Consider the following 20753-nt stretch of genomic DNA (forward strand, 5'->3'; position numbering starts at 1 on the left):
AACTGGTGCTTGCTTCGGGACAGAGGTGTTAGCCAGTAGTAGCCACTCGGTTGCAGCTAGCTAGCTGTTATACCCACGTGGGTGATTCAAAGATGAACTGATGTCCACACACTGAAACTTCTTCACCAAATTTGTATTTTCTTGCACTATAAGCCTGGGCCTGGGTGGACACCCTATAAAAATAAATATATTGCGTGATCATTGTGGAACGGATGCACAAAAGTGGTTGTTGGAACCTGTTAAGACAGCGATGTGCACATTCCAATGATCCAATGCGACAGTCTAGATGGGATGAACGGGACAGTAAGAGAAATGTCTGATACTGGGTTTAGGAAACACCTTTTTGGTGGCTATTCTTTGAATGACATCTTTGAAACATTGTTCATTACCACTGCCACTGCCTGCTTTCCCACTTTGTGACAGTGCCATTGTAAATATGCTCCTACTGTATAAAATATATGGTAGCCTGACAACAATGAGGTGACGCCATTTTTTAGGCTCATCTACAGTATAGCCTACAATGTTTTAGATATTCTCCTATTACATTTGATGTACTGTCAAAGAAATGCACGGTTGCATGAGTTCATTAGTAATTGGCAGAGGCAATCAATGTATCCAATTTTGGTCCTTCAATATTTTAGGTAATATCTAGCTGTTTACATAATTTTGTAATGGGAGAATACACTAGGCCTACTTCCACATATTTGTGAAGGATATGTAGACGACAGGTGGTATGGGATTATCCCCGACCAATGGTGTGCCTGTTGTTAATTATTGAACATGAAATCGCTAATTTGCTCACTCCCCTTGACAAGTACGAGCGCTCCCATTTACTGTTCCGCTATATATTGATGCAAACTTTGTGTTGGTCGGATCAGACTCACCTTGGGGTGACACCAAATTACCGTGACGCCTCCATGTGTAGTTATGGTGACCTGCATGTGTAGTTATGGTGATGCCGGGGGGAGATAATATGGCATGTGCAATCATTTGAATTTCAAGACAAGGGCGGTTAAACTTGTCTCTCATCTTTTCATTTTTCTTACTTTAGCTGCTTCGATTAAGCATTTTGATAACTGTTAGGCTATACTTTTTAAACTGTAAGCATTTCAAGTTGCATTAATCAGTTTTCGAACATTGGTTTCAATGGTCATCAAATATTTACTTTGCTTTGGTTTTACTGGACGATATCTCAAAGATATAGGCCTAACTCTCTCACTATGTAAACTTCTTCCACTACCATTAACATGAATACTTTCAGCCAGCTGAGCAAGCACACAAAGGTTTTCCTGAAACTTCCTTTTCTCGTTTCAATTTCTATTTTCAGCTCAGACATAATAGTCCAAAAAGTGTAAATGTATAAAACCAGACACATGCCTCTAACCTCACTACATGACCTCTCACCTTTGGCGTCTAGACTGGTGGCACGATGGCTGCTGTCAAACTTCCACTTCCTGAAGTAAGGCCCTGCTCCCTCCAAGCTTGCGTGACGTCTCAGTTTGCAGAGAAACTGCAGAACGGAACCCTGGTGGCCGGGGACCAGAAACGTTCCCCTCACTCCTCTCACCCCCCTCTCTCGCTCTCCTTCCATCCTGACCCATTCCCCGTCCCCTATAGCCTCCGCCTGTCAAAGCAGATACAGAGAGAAAAGACAACGATGGATAGTGAGGGATGGAGGAGATATGACTCAAGACAAGAAGCAGCAGCTTAGCCTCTAGGGAAACTTCACTCATCTTTTCAGTCTGTGACAATAATGTCTCCTCCCAACTTCCTGCAGCTATCCTTTTCTAATGAGTAATTTTATATAAATTGTCCTATTTTATGTGTACAATTGCAAAGTTTCCTACCCCCAATCCATGTTGATTTTCAGTGGTTTTGACAGAACAGATATGAGTAGGCCTAGAGATCGGGAGATACTGTAGATATAGGACCCAAACCCCAGTCACCAAGGGGCATGTGTGGTCCATCAGAGTCTGTGTTGCCAATTTTTTAAAAGCTAGAATCCTTACTTGCTACATCCATTTTTGGACTGATAAATCATTGACATATATACCCATTGATTCTTCAAGAATATTACTTATATAAGCTTAGTTCAACTGTTGTACCCCACCAGGACCCCAAATATAAGCTTGTTTCACTCAAATGTTTGTAAACAAACACTGTATAGCCTCAAAACATGGTTAAAACTATACATTTAATATCATGGATGGTCAGTCCTTGCATCCATAGCTCTGTCTTTGAATTTGAGAGTGGTTACATTTCTCCAGCCCCATTCCCTTTTTAGCGAAACATGGACGGGGAAAGGATCTTTAAGTGTGTGTATAAAATCATGTATAACACTCACAGTTCTAGAGGAGGGGGTCGGGGGGCACAAGATTGGCGGACTGTGGCTGAGTCTGGGGTCCAATAGAATGTAGTGGTGGGTGTCTCCAGGGAGGGCACCACTAGAGCTCTGGCCCAACCAGGTGGGCACAGCCCTCTCAGAACACTAGGGACAACACACGAGATCGAGTTAGGATCAACCAATAAATTCAATGTTTTTTTTGCCATGGAAAAGTAACCATGCTAAATGTAAACGTCTCAGAGGCTTGTTTACCTGGTAGAGGGGGAGTTTGGAAGCAGGTGGTTTGTTGACGTTAAGGCTGCTGATCTCTGTAGACTCACACTCCATGATGGTGAGGATCTTTGGGGTGGAGGGTGGGGGGGCCAGGTGGAGGTGGGTCAGACGGGCCTTCTTCAGGTGATGGAAGTCCCCGTTTGTAAGGGTGTACCTGAGTAGGAGGAGAGGAAGAAATGGTATCTAACTTTCATTTAGTCAGGAGTTCCTGTTGGATAAAGAGATTTTGTTTTTCAAGGAAGACCTGGCTTCAAAGACCTTAACATTTTATGGAGACAACGCTCCGCTTCTACCACCAATCTGTACTTGTGTTGCACCCATAGAAAATGATAGAGGACTCATTATGGCATCTGTGAGCGCACATGTATCTCCATTTTGAAGTAGTACATTTTCTTCTACTACTACTTCTATGAGTTGATAAATAAAATGAAAGGGTACATACTGCCACCTGGAGTGTGTTGTTTGAACAGGTATGAAGCCAATGTTGGCGATTTACTGCCACCTGCAGTTATGGAATGTTTGTTCACAAGTATAAATCATTGGCTGATCCTGATGACCCGGACAGAATTATGTGATCCTTCCTTAACCCATTGGAAGTCACACCCAGTTGACTACTTCAAAATGATGAAAGTCCTCAATGGTACTGCCCATGCTAAAACTGTATTTTGGGCCCTAGAGACCTCCATCTATCTCTATGGTTGCACCATCAACCTGAATGGTACACGGCAGCCATTTTGTGAATAACATTGTCCTGTACCTGCGTCCTTTGTTCTGAGTCTGGCTCTCCTTTTTGTAAAGTGCTGACTCATTGAAGGAGACGCGGCGTCCAGTAGAGCAGGTGGACATGAACCTGTCGGTCTCTTCATCATGGCAGCTAGACGCAGAGAGAGCATCTGACTCATCCAACTGGATGGTGATGTCTGAAGAGAAGAAAGGAGAGGAGTAACAAATAAAGAAAAGGAGGACGTGTTAGTTGCTATGGTTTTGATCAAACTTATTCCGTGTCTAAACTGAAGTAGAATGTACATCCTCCGTACCTTGCGTGGGCAATGAATCTTCCACATAGGTGGTATTAGTCTTCTCTGGATCATCACTGGCCCTGCACTCAGAGGAGAGAAAAGAAAAGAAAGAAAAGAGAAAAAGAGAGAAAAATACACTGAACAAAAATACATGCAACAATTTAAAAGATTTTACTGAGTTACAGTTCATATAAGTAAATAAGCCAATTTAAATAAATTCATTAGGCCTTAATCTACAGATTTCACATGACTGGGAATACAGATATGCATCGGTTGGTCACAGATAGCTTAAAAAAGGTAGGGACGAGGAGCAGAAAACCAGTCAGTATCTGGTGTTACCACCATTTGCCTCATGCAGCGCGACACATCTCCTCTGCATAGAGTTGATCAGGCTGTTGATTGTGGCCTGTGGAATGTTGTCCCACTCCTCTTAAAATGGCTGTGCGAAGTTGCTGGATATTGGCGGGAACTGGAACACGCTGTCGTACACGTCAATCCAGAGCATCACAAATATGATCAGTGGGTGACATGTCTGGTGAGTATGCAAGCCATGGAAGAACTGGGACATTTTCAGCTTCCAGGAATTGTGTACAGATCCTTGCGACATTGGGCCGTGCATTATCATGCCGAAACATGCAGTGATGGCGGCGGATGAATGGCTCGACAATGGGCCTCAGGATCTTGTCACGGTATCTCTGTGCATTCAAATTTCCATCAATAAAATGCAATTGTGTTCGTTGTACGTAGCTTATGCCTGCCCAAACCAAACCATATCCCACCGCCACCATGGGGTGGCGGTGGGATATCACAACGTTGATATCAGCAAACCGCTCGCCCACACAACGCCATACACGCTATTTGCCATCTTCCCGGTACAGTTGAAACCAGTGTGCCAGTGTCCATCGAAGGTGACCATATGCCCACTAAAGTCAGTTACGATGCCAAACTGCAGTCAGGTCAAGACCCTGGTGAGGATGATGAGCATGCAAATGAGTTTGAAAGTTTGTGCAGAAATTCTTCAGTTGTGCAAGCCCAAAGTTTCATCAGCTGTCCGTGTGGCTGGTCTCAGACGATCTCGCAGGTGAAGAAGCCGTATGTTGAGGTCCTGGGCTGGCATGGTTACACGTGGTCTGCAGTTGAGGCCGGTTGAACGTACTGTCAAATTCTGCGGCTTATGGTAGAGAAATTAACATTCAATGCTCTGCAGTGGTGGAAAAAGTACCCCATAGTCATACTTGAATAAAAGTAAAGATACCTTATTAATAGTTACCCAGTAAAAGTCTAAAAGTATTTGGTTTTAAATATACTTAAGTATCAAAAGTAAAAGCAAAAGTATAAATCGTTTCAAATTCCTTATATTAAGAATGAACCAGATGGCACTACTGTTTTTTTAATTTATTTACAGATAGCCAGGGGCACACTCCATCACTCAGACAAAGCATTTGTGTTTATTGAATCTGCCAGATCAGGGGCAGTAGGGATGACCAGGGATGCTCTCTTGATAAATGCAGGGAGTGTACGGAGTAAAAAATACATTATTTTCTTTAGGAATGTACTATAGTGAAGTAAAAGTTGTTAAAAAGATAAATAGTAAAGTAAAGACACCCCCAAAAGCTACTTAAGTAGTACTTCCAAGTATTTTTACATAAGTACTTTACACCACTGATTCTCTGGCAACAGCTCTGGTGGATATTCCTGCAGTCAGCATGCCAATTGCACGCTCCCTCAAAACTTGAGGCATCTGTGGCGTTGTGTTTGTGACAATACTGCACATTTTAGAATGGCCTTTTATAGTCCCCATTACCTGTGTAATGGTCATGCTGTTTAATCAGCATCTTGATATGCCACACCTGTCAGGTGGATGGATTATCTTGGCAAAGGAGAAATGCTCAATAACAGGGATGTAAACTAATTTCTGCACAAAATTTGAGAGAAACAAGCTTTTAGTATGTATGGACAATTTCTGGGATCTTTTATTTCAGCTCATAAAACATTGGACCAACAATTTACATATTGTGTTCATATTTTTGTTCAGTATAGTATTACAGGTACTGTCTCTTTGCCCTTTGGGTGCAAAAATAGAACTATCTCCAAACATCACAGATTGAATGCTCATTTTTATTTCACTGAGCAGTAATCCACTTCTAACATAATCACCCTAACACTGTGTCTCCTAATCCATCTACACAGACATGCAACAGTATTATACTGTCTTGTTCAGTTAATACATAATACGCATTGGGTACGTTCACAGTAAGCGTAAGGGACATGACCTATAATACTGTAATTGTGGTTACTGTAGAGGAGAGAAGTGTGTGTGTTTATGCGTGTGTGTACATGCTTGTGTGTGTGTTTGTGCGTGCGTGCGTATTTGTGTGTGCGTTACCTGGAGTAGCGGCGGCCGCCCACACAGCAGCGGTGACATAACAGCGACAACAAGGAGAGCAGGATTAGAGTGCCCCCAGCGAACACACACAGCAAGATCAGCAGGAGCACATAGTTCTCCACCCGCTCTGCTGACACTGGCAGCTCCTGTATAGAGGGAGAGACTACAAGGGTCAGAGGCCTAGTACCATTTCTGCCCCTAGTACCTTACCCTAGCCTAGCCACTACCCCTTTGGGCCAATGGGAGTAGGTAGAAGTTGCCCAAATAGATCTGTGGTAAAGGGAACTATCTATCTCGAGGACTCTTAAAGAGTGACTGAACACACCGATTCCACATGTGTTTCTCTGCTGCTCATTAAGAAAAAAAAGAGATTTCAGTCTTGGGGGTGAGGTTAGATGTGGCCGTTACTGATGTTTGTCCCCCATGAGACACCATAAGAACAAAGCCAGTATCACTTCCGCAAAATAGGTAACTCAAGAAATCTGAAATGAATGTTGACGTTTTTGCAGAGGAGGTTTTAGTCGCACAATTTTACATCTAGCTAAGGTGTTTGGTGCAGTATTTCTAAAGCTAAAAAATGTGCGACGTGTTGTCTAATGTAAAAAAAGGTCTGATCCGCTGCGCTGATGGGAAGGTCTGTCTCACTGTCTGTGTGTTCTGCGGTAGGATTGGTTATAGTGCAATCACCGCAGCTGTGTTTCCCGTGTTAGTGGGCAAGAGAGCATTGTCGAAATCAAAACCCAACCATCAAGTAAGTCACGACGAACTTACTTAAACTCAGTTTTGGACCAGACTGACTTCATGACTACACTTTATAGTCAATTTTGACACTAGAATAAATGTTTCTGACTAATATTGATGTTTTCTTTCCAGTGGCGACCCGTCATTCAGGGCAGCAGGGGCAGAACCTGTTTAGCAACCAAAAACATATATATTTTTTGTTAATAAAGCCACATACAAACATTCTCTTTTTTGCTTTCTTAAGGCAGGTGTTTCTGTAACGTCTGCTTCCAACTCATACTCTCAAGCACAGAGATCCCCTGAACGCAGCTCACTCTCCAGCTCAAACTCTCAAACACATAGATCCCCTGAATGCAGTTCACTCTCCAGATCCCAATCACCTGAATTCTGATCACCTGGTCACACACCTGTATGTCCTTTACACACACTATGTAGTTCAGTTCTTTGCACCCCATCATTGTGAGGTATTGTTTGTTTTGTTACACGTTCTATTCGGAGCTCTGTTTATTTCCGTATTTGTCCTCCTGTGTATCGTAGTTTTTTTTGCCATCCTCACTAACGACACCTTTTTGCCTATTCCCTGCCTGTACTTTTGCCTATCAGATTCCCTGTCATCAACCTCTTGCCTGATCTCCGGAATACATTATTAGCCTTTTCCCTGCCTGTACTGTTACCTTTCTGGAGTTCCTGTGTATGACCTTCTGCCTGTCCCTGGACCCAGCTACCTGCCTCCTCCTGTGGTCCTTTACTAATAAACACAGCGCTTGAAACCAGCACTCTGTCTCCCATCGTACTCATTACAGTTTCAACCTAGCTCAGTGCTTTCTGTGGTGATGGGGCAGCCAGTGGAAAATACAGAGTGCAGGAGTTGGTAATGTTCTCTAGTTGTGTCACCACAAAATCTACAGGGAGAGCTAGAAAGTTCAAGCCCCTTGGGTGCTGCCATAGATTTACATTAGAAGTGCCCATCCAAGAAGGCTCAAGGTCATTGGCCACAGATAAAATTACGTCAAATCATATATCTCACAATGATCACATAGCTTAGATTGGACTGATCATGTCAACATCATATTGTCAAAATCTTAGCTAGATAAGCAGTCATCATCCTGAATCAAGTCGACAATCTACTGGCAAATCCTTTTAAATCCTTCCCATATGAAGAGAAATTACAGGTAAAATGTATTGGTGCTCATCAGCCATTGGACATAAACATTACACAAGTTGGAAATGCAAATTCAACAATGAGTGGTTTGGAAGGAATCGGTGGCTAAATGCAAGCGTTGCAAAGCATTCACTAGCCTGCTATTCAGTGGAGAGGGTATGTGGTCCAAGTCTGGGTATAAGGGTCTCTTTTCCAAGCTTAAAAGGATAAATAATCACTTGCAACCACATGGGCCATGCTGTCAATCCAACATGACTTCTGCTGCGTTCAAAACAACTGGAATCTCTGAACTGGGAAATCTCAGACTTCAGTGAGTTCAAGATAACTGGGAATTTACATTTTGAAAGGTAATCCAACTCGGATTTCTGGCCTCTTTCTAGAGCTCCAACCTGAAGATCACTGACGTCATGATTCAACCTTGTTTCTTTCAGAGTTCCCAGTTGTCTTGAAAGCACCATTAAATCCAGAGAATGCCAGACTTTGATGACAAAGTTTGATGACAAAATTTGCCCACAAAAAGGACTGCCGCGCCCCCTTCCTGTTCAAGTGAGCACAGCACAACAAGGTGAGTCCAAAAATGTATTGTATGCTGCTGCATAAATTATGTAATATGCCAGGGAGATAGTATTACTTTGCTAGCTACAGTATACCTATGTGTATGTTGTGTAGAAAGCCGTTAGTAGCCTCACCCTAATAATAATTTGGTCCCTTTCCCCCTCATAACTTAGCCTACTGTTCTTACTTGGTGGTGCACATGTAGCCTATAGCCTGTTTTAGAGAAAAGTAATCATTGAATATTGGCTGTGCAGTCAATTATGACTACACGGCAAGGCACTACTCCAACACCCTCATTAAGTTTGCCGATAACACAACAGTGGTAGGCCTGATCACCGACAACGACAAGACAGCCTATAGGGAGGTCAGAGACCTGACCGTGTGGTGCAAGGACAACAACCTCTCCCTCAATGTGATCAAGACAAAGAAGATGATCGTGGACTACAGGAAAAGGAGGACCGAGCACGGCCCCATTCTCATCGACGGGGCTGTAGAACAGGTTGAGAGCTTCAAGTTCCTTGGCGTCCACATCACCAACAAACTAACATGGTCACTGGGGCCAAGCTTCCTGCCATCCAGGACCTATATAATAGGCGGTGTCAGAGGAAAGCCCATAAAATTGTCAGAGACTCCAGTCACCCTAGTCATAGACTGTTCTCTCTGCTACCGCACTGCAAGCGGTACCGGAGCGCCAAGTCTAGGTCCAAGAGGCTTCTAAACAGCTTCTACCCCCAAGCCATAAGACTCCTGAACATCTAATCAAATGGCTACCCCAGACTATTTGCATTGCCCCCCCTTTTACGCTGCTGCTACTCTCTGTTATTATCTATGCATAGTCACTTTAATAACTCTGCCTACATGTACATATTACCTCAATTACCTAAACTAACTAGTGCCCCCACACATTGACTCTGTACCAGTACCCCCTGTATATAGCCTCGCTATTGTTATTTTACTGCTGCTATTTAATTATTTGTTAGTTTTATTTCTTTAAGGGCTTGTAAGTAAGCATTTCACTGTTGTATTCGGTGCACGAGGCAAATCAAATTTGATTTAATTTGTCTGCTTATATGCCCCCTTTATTTATTCTACTGTTCTGACTTGGTGTACAGGGAGAATACTGTAAGAACGCCCTATGTTCTCAATTCTGTCGCTGTACATTTCAAAAGTGCTGAACAAATAATTATATGGACTACGTCCGCCTTAGCTCTCTCACTAATGTCTTAATCGAAATTACGGATTGGCTCTTATCCGCTCATTGTTCCCTTATGACATAATTTGTACATCTCAATTGTCAGTAGAGGCTACATTTGTTTAAGCAATCAGCCATATCAGCTATGTTTTTTAAAAAGGCTGTGAATGAGGCTGAATTAACTGTTTCGCTGCCAGACAAGGCTCCGTTGATAGCCAGGTGTAGCAGTGGTAAGGATTCATTCCATGGCGCTGAAAAGCTCTGCTGTTGGGACAACTTTATGTAGGCCCTAACAGTTTGTGGGCACCGTTTGTCACCGTTATAGTGCAATTAATGTATTGTTTAGCGTTGTGTTGTGTAGTGGCTTTGCTCGCATGCATCCCCCCAAAAATATTGAGTTTGCCCCACCAAGATTGACATGCTGAAATCGGCACTGTTTCTATCAGAGAAAGTGCTTATTGCCATCAGTTGCCCTTTAAGCTTCCATTTCTGCTCTGTACCCTAGTGACTTACACTTTCACTGTTCACAGATCTGAAAAGACAGAATAGGTGACAGAAATATGATTGAAAATCTATTGTACTTCATATCACATCAAGTTGTTTTGCCTTGCGATCTATTGTTGTATAACGGTTGTGTTTCATAATGTATTGTATTGTCAATCAATGGTTGAATAGATCAGCCAGGTCACCCGTGATACAAGTCAGTATTCGACATCCAACCATGTCTGAGGACGTCGGGAGATGATGTGGAAACTGGCCACTAGGGGGCAACAGTGAGTGCTGTTACCTTGAAAGGAGGTTTTGATTTTGCTTGGGTGTTGTGGACGGGGATGGCGGATGGGCGTAAGCATCTGCCTCTGATTCCAAAGGTTGCAAGTTATAATGAATACATTGATGATCACTTATTTAACTGTTTACAAGGTCAAATAATAGGCCTAGTATTCTAGCGATGCTTTGATCCGATGTTGGGTTAGAGAGAGAGAAAGGTCATGAGCAGATGAGCTCCCACATTTTTCAGCATGTTCTTAGAGTTAGACAAACTTAAGATTTTTTGGCATGGACATATACAGAATGCTACCCTAAACAACATAACCTTCCCTCCAAATCAAAACTACAAACCTACAACCTGATTTAGGATGGAATTACCTGGAATGCTTCCGACACCCAACGATTATTATTCCAAAGCTATACAGCAAATGCTCTGGGAAACAAACAGAAATCTGAAAACACCATCCAACCTGGAACTGAGTGAGTAATGCTTAGTCTAAAGCTATTTTTTACTTTCAAAAGCCAAGAAGAAAAACACATTACAATGATATATTTTACTTTATACGGACTGAATGCTAAGGCTACCAAGCTTGCTAGGACAAAGAGATACAACTTCAATTAGCACTGACTTGTGAAGCGAGAGGTGTCGAAGCCTTTGAGCCCAACAAATGGCAGGCTACCCCACCCAAATCCAGAGGCCTTGATGCCCCCTCCTGCAGAAATCTGCCTCCAGAAATAAATGCTTCTCCTGACACCAACTCTTGTTGCATGCTGCACTGCTGCTTGAATTCCACCTGGATATCTGTTCACTGTCTGCCCTGGTTGTCCCCCCTCCCTCCCCTCCCGAGCTTTCGCTCTCCTCCAGCACACAGGCACTGTTGGGGCGAGTGACTCTGAACCTACCATGGCTGGCCCCAAGTCGTTATATATCTTTTTTAATTCTTGTGCATTTTGCTATTTGCCTCATGACTCCTGCATGCTTTGTTGACTACGAACTTTCTTTACGCAACCGTGGGACAGACTGTTTGTTCCCACACTCGGGACTCTGACTCTCTATTGGTTACACTGACTTTTGGCCTCCCATCCTATTCTAACCACCTCTCGCCGGCTTTGTATTCATGTTACCTGATGAAATTGCTGTACAATATGATCTTGTTTCCATCTGATGCACATTCAGATGTCATAAATTAGCACTGCAGAGCTCTCCCTGTCCTATGCCGTGCCTTGATTGTATTACTGTTGATGATATCTGGAAATGTGCATGTACACCCTGGCCCATTTACTGTTGCTAGACCCAATTCTGACTTGTGCTCTGATATCTGCTTCACTGATTTCTGCTCTCGTAAAAGCCTGGGTTTTCTGCACGTTAACACTAGAAGCGTATTACCTAAAATGGATCAATTGAAAGTGTGGGTTCACAGCTCCAATCCAGATGTGTTGAACATTACTGAGACGTGGTTACGGAAGAGTGTTTTGAATACTGATGTTAACCTTTCTGGTTATAACCTTTTTTGGCAAGACAGATCTTCCAAAGGTGGGGGAGTGGCAATCTTACCAAGGATCACCTTCAATGCTCGGTTGTCTCCATCAAGTCTGTCCCCAAACAATTTGATTTGCTGTTTTTAAGTATTCAACTTTCAAATAGGTCTTTGTTGACTTTTGCTGGGTACTATCGTCCTCCATAAGCATAAGTACCCTACCTGCCCTAAGCTCTCTCCTGGCCCCTTACACCAAGTCTGAATTTGTCCTGCTAGGTGACCTAAACTGGGACATGCTTAAAAGACCTGACCAAATCCTAAAGCAATGGGACTCCATAAATCTCTCAGATTATTAACAATCCCACAAGGTATGACTCCAAACACCCATAAAAGGCTACTCTTCTTGATGTTATCCTCACAAATAATCCTAATAGCTATCAGTCTGGTGTTTTCTGTAATGACCTTAGTGATCACTGTTTTACAGCCTGTGTTCGTAATGGCTGCACAGTGAAACGACCTGTCCTGATTTGTCATAGACGCGTGGCAATTTTTTTTAAATGAGCAAACCTCCATGAACTGGCCTCTTTAAAATGGTATAGAATCAGCTTGATCCCCTCTGTCGAAGACACTTGGACCTTCTTTTTGGATATTTTCAGATGTATTGTTAACCAACACGCCCCCATAAAGGAAATGAAAATGAAAAACGGGTTCAGCCCCTGGTTCGACCGTGATCTTGCAGAGTTACTCCACCTACAGAATTGAATTTGGCGAAAGGCCCGGCACACGCATACTCAGGCTGACTGGCTCTCATTCATGCAAATGAGAAATAAGTGCACTCAGGCTATCCGGAAGGCCAAAGTTAGTTACTTTAAGGAGCAGTTCTCTCTCTGTGGGTCTAACCCTAAGATGTTCTGGAAAAGAGTTAAAGACCTGGAGAATTAACCCTCCTCCTCACATGTCCCTTAAAGTTGATGATGTGGTTGTTACTGACAAGAAGCACATGGCTGAGCCCTTTAAATCACCACTTCATTTAGTCAGGATTCCTATTCGACTCAGCCATGCCTCCTTGCCCGTCCAACATTTCCTCATCTCCCACCCTTTCTAATGCGACTATCCCCGATGCTTCTCCCGCTTTTTTTCCCCCTGCCCCGCTATAAAGTTTCTCCCTGCAGGCAGTCACTTAGTCCGAGGTGCTAAAGGAGCTCCTGATCCTTGACCCCAAAAAAACATCTGGGTCAGATGGTTTTGACCCTTTCTTCTTTAAGGACGCTGCCCCAATCATCGCCAAGCCTTTCTCTCCTTTCTGGGAAGGTTTCCATTGCTTGGAAGGCAGCCACGATTTGTTCTTACACGCCATGATCTGTTTCACCTGTCCTTGTGCTTGTCACCACCCCCCTCCAGGTGTCGCCCATCTTCAACATTATCTTAGTCTGTTGCCAGTTAGTCTAGTTTGTCAGGTCAACCAGGGTTTTGTCTCTACTCCTGCTTTTCCCCAGTCTCTCTTGTTCTCGCTCTCTGGATTATCGACCCCTGTCTGCCTTGACCTGTCGTTTGCCTGCCCCTGTTGCTGTAATAAAACAACAGAGCTTGATGATTAGTTGACAAATTGAAATCAGGTGTGCTTGTCCGAGGCCACAACATAAATATGTACTGTTGGGGGTACTCAAGGACCTGAGTTGGGAAACACTGGTCTAGAGGGCTTCCACATCCGTAGTATGTTGTGTTCTGTTTTTCACCCAATGATCAATCTTAGCATGGCTCATAGCATATTTGATATCAGAGCTAATCTACTACTGTCCTCTCTGTCTTAATAAGAGTAGAGGGGTGTGTTAACTGATATTAAATAGAGAACGGCTTCGTCATAGGCTTTAAATGCTCTCCATTATCAGAATCAGTTGATAAAATTACATCAGCAGAAAAGTCTGGTTCTCACTGCTCACATCCGACTGCCTCCTCCTGGTGACGTCACCCTGTCGCCCCCTATCTTTCCTACTTTTCTTCTCCTATTTCCATTTTCTGCCTATGGGGGACTCATTTCCACCTCAGTCAAATGTGCAGGGAAATTGAATTAAGGATCTAATTGACGTTATGGTTATAATCCAGAGGATCACTTAGGGAACACATAGTATTAATATTACTGTGTGTGTGTGTGTGTGTGTGTGTGTGTGTGTGTGTGTGTGTGTGTGTGTGTGTGTGTGTGTGTGTGTGTGTGTGTGTGTGTGTGTGTGTGTGTGTGTGTGTGTGTGTGTGTGTGTGTGTGTGTGTGTGTGTGTGTGTGTGTGGCTTAGAACATCTTTCTGTATTAACAAGACTCATTAAATATTACACTGCTGAGCTGTCACATTAATGGGCCAAAAATATTTATTCGGACTTCAAAATGAAAATAATCAATTACTACTCATGTAACTAAACTGTTGGCTTGGCACAATATATTCCCACATAAACATACGGTTGGTGTGAAGTCATAATGCATTTCCAAAGCATACTTTACTGAAGGATATCTATTCCTACCAGCTCTCACAGTCTCATGTCACAATTAGACGTTCATCCATGTTTCTCAAATGTCAAATTTCGAAGTTGTTACAAACGTCAAATTTTAAAGTGTTTAAGGTTAAGTTAAGGCATTAATTCAGAATTTTTAAAGGTCAGGGTTAAGTTCAGGCATAACTCACTTCTGAGTTAAGGTTTGGGATGGTCTTAAAACAAAAATATCTAAAAACAACTTTTTTTCACTGGATTCGAACATGCAACCTTTGGAATCTGAGGCAGATGCTTATATAGGTAAGACATTAATCTTATCACATTGTGTTCATCCATTATTATGTGCAAGGCTCAGTAGGAAGGAGCCCTTGGGGACACATGTAAAAAGTGTGTGTAGAGAAGTAGGTCTACATGGAGAGGTGGGGACAGCGTACAGTGTTTTACAACATAGTAATAGGTCATTTCCATGTAAACGGACCCATGAGCACCAACATATGACGTTCATAGGAGCATATCAAATTGGGTGTCAAATAAAAGCTAATAGTCTATATTCTTTAGAAATTAAGGCATATATTTAAATGTTTCCACCATTTTCCCCATCCTAAAAATGTGGAATGAGCAAAGGCTTTGATTTCTGGTCAAGCAGATGGTAAGGGGTCTTAGAAAACATCTACTAGTAAAAGTCTTAAAAAGAAACGAAATACATCAAAACACAATAGTGTGGAAGTAAAGACCCCTGCCAACTAATATCAACATTAGTATTTCGTTTTGGAGAAATTGTTCTGCCTTCTGTAAGTTTAAGAAACATTGCATTACATTCTCCACACTGCTCGCATTGCAAAGTAAATGTACACATACATGTTATTCAATCATTTAATCTAAACTGCTCACGAGCGTCTGCGTAACCAGGCGCTAAAATATAATACATAAAATACACTTTTAGGAGCATATACCCACGTGGGTGATTGAAAGATGATCTGAGATCCAGTCCAGTTGGTGGTGTTGTTGTAAAATGTTGTATCAAGTTGTATTAAGTTGCAATCTACTACAGAGATAGCCTGCAGAGTACTGTCTTACTATCCAGGTCTGTACCTAAACAATTCGAGCTTCTACTTCTACTTTTAAAAATCCACCTTTGCAGAAACCATGTGCACATTCCAGTAAATGTATTGTGTAAATTGTTAAAAGTAGTCCTTGTGCATAGAGTTGTATGGTTTGTTAAACTTTTAAATCAATGGTTTTTGTTTGGCGTACATTTGAAGTGAAAAATCTGAGTCTTCAGTTATGGTGGAATTAACCCTAAACACCCTAGAAATACAAAGAAATGTCCCCTGTTGGTCAACTTTTTGTTTGTTTACCATTCTTGTGGGGACTTCTGGTCCCCACAAGTATAGTTGAACACGTCCACACTCACACACAAACACACATGCACGTCCTCCACTGCCAGAGTGATTAGTGTAACGCAATCTGCTGTTTTTACAAACTCAACCCAACAGTAAGAACAACACAATCAATCCGTGGGAACAACTAAATCCCTGGCCAGCCGGCTACCCGCAGGACATATTACTATCCCACTGTAACCCAATGGGCTAATCCCACACAACAGTGGAGCCCCTGTTTACAGTAACTCTGAACCCAATGCCTGCCTATGTCATACTGTCACAGAGGGGCAGCCGAAAGACTGGGGGTAGAGAGAGGTGCAAAACCAGGAGGGAGAAGGAGAAGAGTGTGAGAAAAGATAGAGGAGAGAGGATTTAAAAAAAGCATAGAGACAAGATAGAGAGAGATGGATGAAGAAATGCTCGTGAGACGATAGATAGAGTATAGAAGAGCACAAGATGGATGGAGAGAGGATAGGAGGTAGAGAGCTGTAGTACTTACGGTGGAGTTCTCCGTCAGGCTTGTCAGTACAGGCAAGTAATTGCTCATGGTCCAGGTCAGAAATAATGAACCCTGAGGATGACAGACAGAGGAGAGCAGAGGAGAAGAAAGCAGAGGAGAGGTTAGACTCTAGTATCCAGTCTATTATTGAAGAGGACAGAAGGAGAGGATGGGGTCTCAAAACTCTGTTTATTTAAATTTTATTTAACCTTTATTTAACTAGGCAAAATCTAATTCAATCAAACTTTGTTACATTCGCCGAATACAACAAGTGTAGACCTTAAATAAAGTAAAAAATAAAAAATAATAAAAGTAAGAAAATAACATAACAATAATGAGGCTATATACAGTGGGTACCGGTACCGGGTCAGTGTGCGGGGGTACAGGTTAGTTGAGGTAATTTGTACATGTAGGTAGGGGTGAAGTGACTATGCATAGATAATAAACGGCGAGTAGAAGCAGTGTATGAAACAAATTGAGGGTCAATGTAAATAGTCCAGTGGCCATTTAATTCATTGTTCAGCAGTCTTATGGCTTGAGGGTAGAAGCTGGAACCTTTTGGTCTTAGACTTGGCACTTCGGTACCGCTTGCCGTGGCGGTAGCAGAGAAAACAATCTATAACTTGGGTGACTGGAGTCTCTGACAATTTGATGGGCTTTCCTCTGACACCGCCTAGGTCCTGGATGGCAGGAAGCTTGGCCCCAGTGATGTACTGGGCCATTCGCACTACCCTCTGTAGCACCTTACGGACAGATGCCGAGCAGTTGCCATACCAGGCGGTGATGGAACCGGTCAGAATACTCTCGATGGTGCAGCTGTAGAACCTTTTGAGGATCTGGGGACCCATGCCAAATCTTTTCAGTCTCCTGAGGGGGAAATGGTTGTGTCGTGCCCTCTTCACGACTGTCTTGGTATGTTTGGACCATGATAGTTCGTTGGTGATGTGGACACCAAGGAACTTGAAACTCTCGACCCGCTCCACTACAGTCCCGTTGATGTTAATTGGGTCCTGTTCAGCCCGCCTTTTCCTGTAGTCCACGATGAGCTCCTTTGTCTTGCTCACATTGAGGGAGAGGTTGTTGTCCTGGCACCACACTGCCAGTTCTCTGACCTCCTCCCTATAGGCTGTCTCATCGTTGTCGGTGATCAGGCTTACCACTGTTGTGTCGTCAGCCAACTTAATGATGGTTTTGGAGTCGTGTTTGGCCACGCAGTCGTGAGTGAACAAGGAGTACAGGAGGGGAGTAAGTACACACCCCTGAGGGGCCCCAGTGTTGAGGATCAGCGTGGCAGATGTGTTGTTGCCTACTCTTACCATCTGGGGGTGGCCCGTTAAGAATTAAAGGATCCAGTTGCAGAGGGAGATGTTTAGTCCCAGGGTCTTTAGCTTAGTGATTAGCTTCATGGGCACTATGGTGTTGAATGCTGAGCTGTAGTCAATGAACAGCATTCTCACATAGGTGTTCCATTTGTCCAGGTGGGAAAGAGCAGTGTGGAGTGCGATTGAGACTGCGTTATCTGTGGATCTGTTGGGGCGGTATGCAAATTGGAGTGGGTCTAGGGTATCCGGGAGGATGCTGCTGATGTGAGCCATGACCAGCTTTTCAAATCACTTCATGTCTACCGATGTGAGTGCTACAGGGCGATAATCATTTAGGCAGGTTACCTTCACTTCCTTGGGCACAGGGACTATGGTGATCTGCTTGAAACATGTAGGTATTACAGACTCGGTCAGGGAGAGGTTGACAATGTCAGTGAAGACACTTGCCAGTTGGTCCACGCATGCTTTGAGTACATGTCTTGGTAATCCGTCTGGCCCAGCAGCTTTGCGAATGTTGACCTGTTTAAAGGTCTTGCTCACATCGGCATAAAAGGCATTTAACCTGTCTGGTAGGCTCGCGTCTGGGTTTCCCTTTGTAGTCCGTAATAGTTTTCAAGCCCTGCCACATCTGACGAGCGTCAGAGCCGGTGTAGTAGGATTCAATCTTAATCCTGTATTGACGCTGTTGCCAGATAATTGAATGTTCATTTCTCTACAAATAAGCTGCTTCCAACTTTGATATAGAGAATTTGGCAGTACGTCCAATTGGCCTCACAACCGCAGACCATGTGTATGGCGTCATGTGGGCGAGTGGTTTGCTGATGTCAACATTGTGAACACAGTGCCCATGGTGACGGTGGGGTCATGGTATGGGCAGGCATAAGCTACGGACAATGAACACAATTGTATTTTAACCATGGCAATTTGAATGTACAGAGATACCATGACGAGCTCCTAAGGCCCATTGTTATGCAATCCATCCGCCGCCATCACCTCATATTTCAGTATGATAATGCACGGCCCCATGTCGCAAGGATCTGTACACAATTCCTGTATACTGAAAATGTTCCAGTTCTTTCATGGCCTGCATACTCACCAGACATGTCAACAATTGAGCATGTTTGGGATGCTCTGGATCGACATGTACGACAGCGTATTCCAGTTCCCACCAATTTCCAGCAACTTCGCCCAGCCATTGAACAACATTCCACAGGCCACAATCAACAGCCCGATCAACTCTATGAGCTGCATGAGGCAAATTGTGGTCACACCAGATACTGACTGTTTTTTTTGATCCATGGATACCTTTTTTTAAGGTATCTGTGACCAACAGATGCATATCTGTATTCCCAGTCACATAAAATCCATAGATTAGGGCCTAATGAATTTATTTTAATTGACTAATTTCCTTATATGAACTGTATCTCCATAAAGTCTTTATGTTTTTGTTCAGTATAGATTATGAAATAGAATTAATCTTGAGAACACCATCATGGATTGAAAATGGGGGAATCATACCGTAGTAAGACTGTAGATTGCCCCTGAAATAATTAGGGATATGTCTGTACTTGAGTAAACAGCAGAAGTCTATACCTGTACTTGAGGGAACAGCCTCCCACCAAATATGAGAGCTGATGGATCACCGGAGGTGAAGTGACATGATGTGATCCAGATCCTTGGACTAAATAAAGGCTGTTCTAACCTTTCAATTATAGATGGAATTTAGCAATATTTCCCCCTATGATATCCATGATCCTTTCTAGAAATCAGGAATATGGGCAAAGCAACAAGAAGAAAGTCAGTGGACATTCTAGCACATTCTATTCTTCTTATGAAACATTAGAAATAAGGTCACATCTAGAGCATGTCGCGTCATGCATTGAAGCGTTCCACCAGTTTGACTTTCCCTCTTGTCTTGGTGAAAACCAAAGCGCGCTCGCTCTTCTACAGTTGGTGCTGAGACAGCGACTCTACAGTTTTGGTGCCGCTCATCAGCATCCTTTCTCCTGAAACACCGATAAACCGCTGATCAAGGAATTCTTATTTTTTGCAACACATAATCCTACGGTAAACAGCCATGCGGTGTGAATTATCACCAAAATACCATATAGCATATTTGAACATCATTGGCAATGATTGTAGCCTTTTATCTAAAAACAGTGCTTCATGCACTGTATAGTCTATGGCAAACTTCACAATCAGACATGAGCTCACCTCACAACGCTCTATCATTTTCATCGCAATGGTGTTCCCACATACGGAGACATATCACAACAATATTATGTGAGGTAAATTGCATTCTAAAGTACGCACCCCATCACATCATCCCATATCCCAAGTTTGTCTAGCCTATTCTACTTATTGATAGGGCATGACTAAATATAAACTGGCATGACTAAATTACTAAATGTAAACTGTATCAGGGTACAATCTGTATGCTATCCCTCCATTTTTCTAGAATATACAATTAAATCATACATTAAAGGCAACAGATCGATTGGGTTCCAGCCTGGCTGTATGGATAAAAGCGAAATGGCACTATGGAGATGCAATTACCTTATTCTAGGGTTCTTCATGTGGTCCCATTTGGAGACGCTGTCAATCACACGCCAATGGTGCTAGCCTGCCCAGCATAGTTTAATTTGGGCTTCAAATGCCGATTGTAGTTATGAATGAAACAGCAAGCGATAAGACACACCCACAGCCCGCTCCTGAAAACACCACGTGACGAAAACGACGAAGACGTGAGATGGAATATACACGTATCGATGTGCGCGCACGTTTACGCGCAGAGGGAACCATTTCTTTCATTTATATTTGCCATAATTCATAATTCACTATGTGAAACAATGATTTTGATATAATTGGTTTCTTGACCATTGCGCTCCTTTTGCTAAACGAAAAACACAGATCAGCAAGCACAATCAGTGAGATTTAAAGGTTAAATATTTTTGATAATTTAATTTAATCTCATATTTGTTTTAACTATCTGTCATGATAATGAAATAATGGAGGTAATTTATGCCCATTAAAAGATCATATCTCATGCAGTTTTGTTTCATGCCCACATGGTGGTAGTGTTGCACCATGGCACTATTGAACAGGTCAATAACATTTTACTGTATGTGGCAATTGTGGCATTCTTATTTCT

The 20753-nt window shown here is 42.8% G+C and overlaps 1 protein-coding gene across 1 annotated transcript in view; it reads right to left on the reverse strand.

Annotated features, from left to right (window-relative positions):
- LOC139560032 (uncharacterized) overlaps positions 1–20308 on the reverse strand; it is a 36417-nt gene extending 16109 nt beyond the window's left edge. Inside the window, exons 1-8 of the mRNA XM_071376528.1 lie at positions 20159–20308; positions 16281–16352; positions 6023–6168; positions 3655–3716; positions 3375–3537; positions 2597–2771; positions 2345–2488; positions 1405–1624 (exon numbers count right to left, since the gene is read on the reverse strand). Of these exons, the coding sequence (XP_071232629.1) occupies positions 1405–1624; positions 2345–2488; positions 2597–2771; positions 3375–3537; positions 3655–3716; positions 6023–6168; positions 16281–16328 (958 nt within the window). The 5' untranslated portion in view covers positions 16329–16352; positions 20159–20308. The remainder of the gene's footprint in view (positions 1–1404; positions 1625–2344; positions 2489–2596; positions 2772–3374; positions 3538–3654; positions 3717–6022; positions 6169–16280; positions 16353–20158) is intronic.
- Positions 20309–20753: the final 445 nt, after the last annotated feature.

Source organism: Salvelinus alpinus, chromosome 30 (assembly GCF_045679555.1).
Source record: "Salvelinus alpinus chromosome 30, SLU_Salpinus.1, whole genome shotgun sequence".
NCBI lineage: Eukaryota > Metazoa > Chordata > Actinopteri > Salmoniformes > Salmonidae > Salvelinus > Salvelinus alpinus.